At 38.6% G+C, this 1944-nt stretch overlaps 1 protein-coding gene across 1 annotated transcript; it reads left to right on the top strand.

Moving 5' to 3' along the window:
• Positions 1–1099: 1099 nt before the first annotated feature.
• Positions 1100–1616, top strand: LOC122010081 (actin-depolymerizing factor 1-like). The gene is made up of 2 exons (XM_042566456.1): positions 1100–1380; positions 1466–1616. The coding sequence occupies exons 1-2, from the start codon at positions 1133–1135 to the stop codon at positions 1614–1616; spliced, it is 399 nt and encodes a 132-aa protein (XP_042422390.1). The 5' UTR covers positions 1100–1132.
• The last annotated feature ends 328 nt before the right edge of the window (positions 1617–1944 follow it).

The raw sequence follows: 1944 nt of genomic DNA, 5'->3' as shown, positions 1-1944 counted from the left end.
GGCCCCTATGAGCATCTGGCAACTCTTGACCTGCTTCGGGCCTCCTCGTGAGCATCCGATCACCCTGACATGTTCGGGGCCTCTTCGTAAACATTGGTTCCCCAGACTTGCTCCAGTCCTCTTGTGAGTATCCTTTCGCCTTGACCTGTTCTGGGGCCTCCCGGCAACATCCGATCAACATGACCTACTCTGGACTTACTCTCAACTTCATTCAAGACTACCCCACATAGCATCTGGTCTGGACCATGACTATGAGTTGTGCCTAAAGGAAATCCATATATTTCCATAATAATATAATATTGTCTACTTTGGGTCTGTGTACCTTTATAGTTTTGCTCTTGGACTTTATCTAAAAGATCTCATTCCAATAGAGATAATCGATCAAAAAATATATATAATTTTTTATTTCACAATTATATATATTAGTCAAAGTAATTGAAAAAATAAAATCATAACTTTCATTATTAAAACACATAAATCATCATAAATCCATAATTTAGAAAAAAAAAAATTATTCGGCAAACCAACTCCAACCCACCATGAGTCAGCTCGTCTGGACCCACAACTCACATGGTATAATCTATTTAGATATATTTTTAAATGGATTGATAAAATTTTCAACTAGTCCGTTTAAATTATTTGACAGAGCTTCCTAATTATAGTAGATTAAACTATTAGCTGAATCAACTCACAATACATCCCTCACCATCTATTAGTCATTCAATGTTTATCTTATGAAAAAAAAATAACTAAAATCTGATTTACGTAATTTATAGTTTTGACTAAACTAAGCACATCCAAAACAAACGCTTCACCATGCAACAAACCTCCGAGCTGTTTCCCTCCACCAATTCCTCCTCCAAACTCTCTCCTCCCTCCCTTTTCTCCCCTCCTTCCTCCTCTCCCCCTTTAACCCTTCCCCCTTCCCCCTCCCTTCTCCCCTTCCTTTCTCAGTCCCCGCGGCCGGGTGCATCCTTCCGACAACACAAGCCATGGTGAGCCACCTCTTCGATTAGGCTTCATAAAACCTTTTGTTATGTGTTTTGGTGTGTATGCATCCAAGTTTTTTGATGTTTTTTCTTCTTCTGTTATATTATGATGTAAAAAAACTAAGGCGAATTCCGCTTCTGGAATGGCGGTGCACGACGATTGTAAACTCAAATTTCTGGAGCTGAAGGCAAAGAGGACCTTCCGGTTCATCATTTTCAATATCGATGAGACAAATCAACAAGTGACCGTGGAGAAGCTAGGCCAACCGGACGAGAGTTATGAGAACTTCACTTCATCCTTGCCGGCTAATGAATGTCGTTATGCGGTCTTTGATTTCGATTTTACTACGGATGAGAACTGTCAAAAGAGCAAGATCTTTTTTATATCTTGGTACGAACAAATCACTAGTTACGATTCAAATCATTACTTTTATTATTATTATTATTATTTAACTTTGATTTGCTACAAACTGAAGGGCACCCGATACCTCGAGGGTGAGAAGCAAGATGTTATATGCCAGCTCAAAAGATAGGTTCAAGAGGGAACTTGACGGGATCCAAGTGGAGCTCCAAGCAACTGATCCAAGCGAAATGAGTTTCGACATCATCAAAAGCCGAGCGATATAAGACTACCCATCCTCTATATGGCCACTTCCAACTTAAATTGTCTTATTAAGTCATGGACTCTAATCTTATGTACTAACTAGGCTACTTAACTATGTGGACGAATTCTATTTGTGCGATCATGTTATTTATTTCTTCATTGAATACACCAAGATTTTCTAATGTCATTGCAAATTAGTTCTTTTCATGGATAAACTAGAGGGAAGTTACATTAGGTTTTTGAACTCTCGCGATTTCATTGTATTGTGTTGTTGTTAAGGTAGAATCTTTCTTTTTCTTTAGAAATGGACATAGTGAGGTGATTCCAACTCATGGTAGTCCATTTAGGTAG

The sequence above is a fragment of the Zingiber officinale genome, chromosome 8A (genome assembly GCF_018446385.1).
Source record: "Zingiber officinale cultivar Zhangliang chromosome 8A, Zo_v1.1, whole genome shotgun sequence".
Lineage (NCBI taxonomy): Eukaryota > Viridiplantae > Streptophyta > Magnoliopsida > Zingiberales > Zingiberaceae > Zingiber > Zingiber officinale.
The sequence above is the reverse complement of the archived record's forward strand: the minus strand, read 5'-3'. Positions and strand labels throughout refer to the sequence as shown.

Coding starts and splice junctions, on each gene's coding strand:
- LOC122010081 (XM_042566456.1), top strand. CDS start 1,133: ATGGCGGTGCACGACGATTGTAAACTCAAATTTCTGGAGCTGAAGGCA. Junction 1,381..1,465: donor AAGATCTTTTTTATATCTTG/GTACGAACAAAT, acceptor TACAAACTGAAG/GGCACCCGATACCTCGAGGG.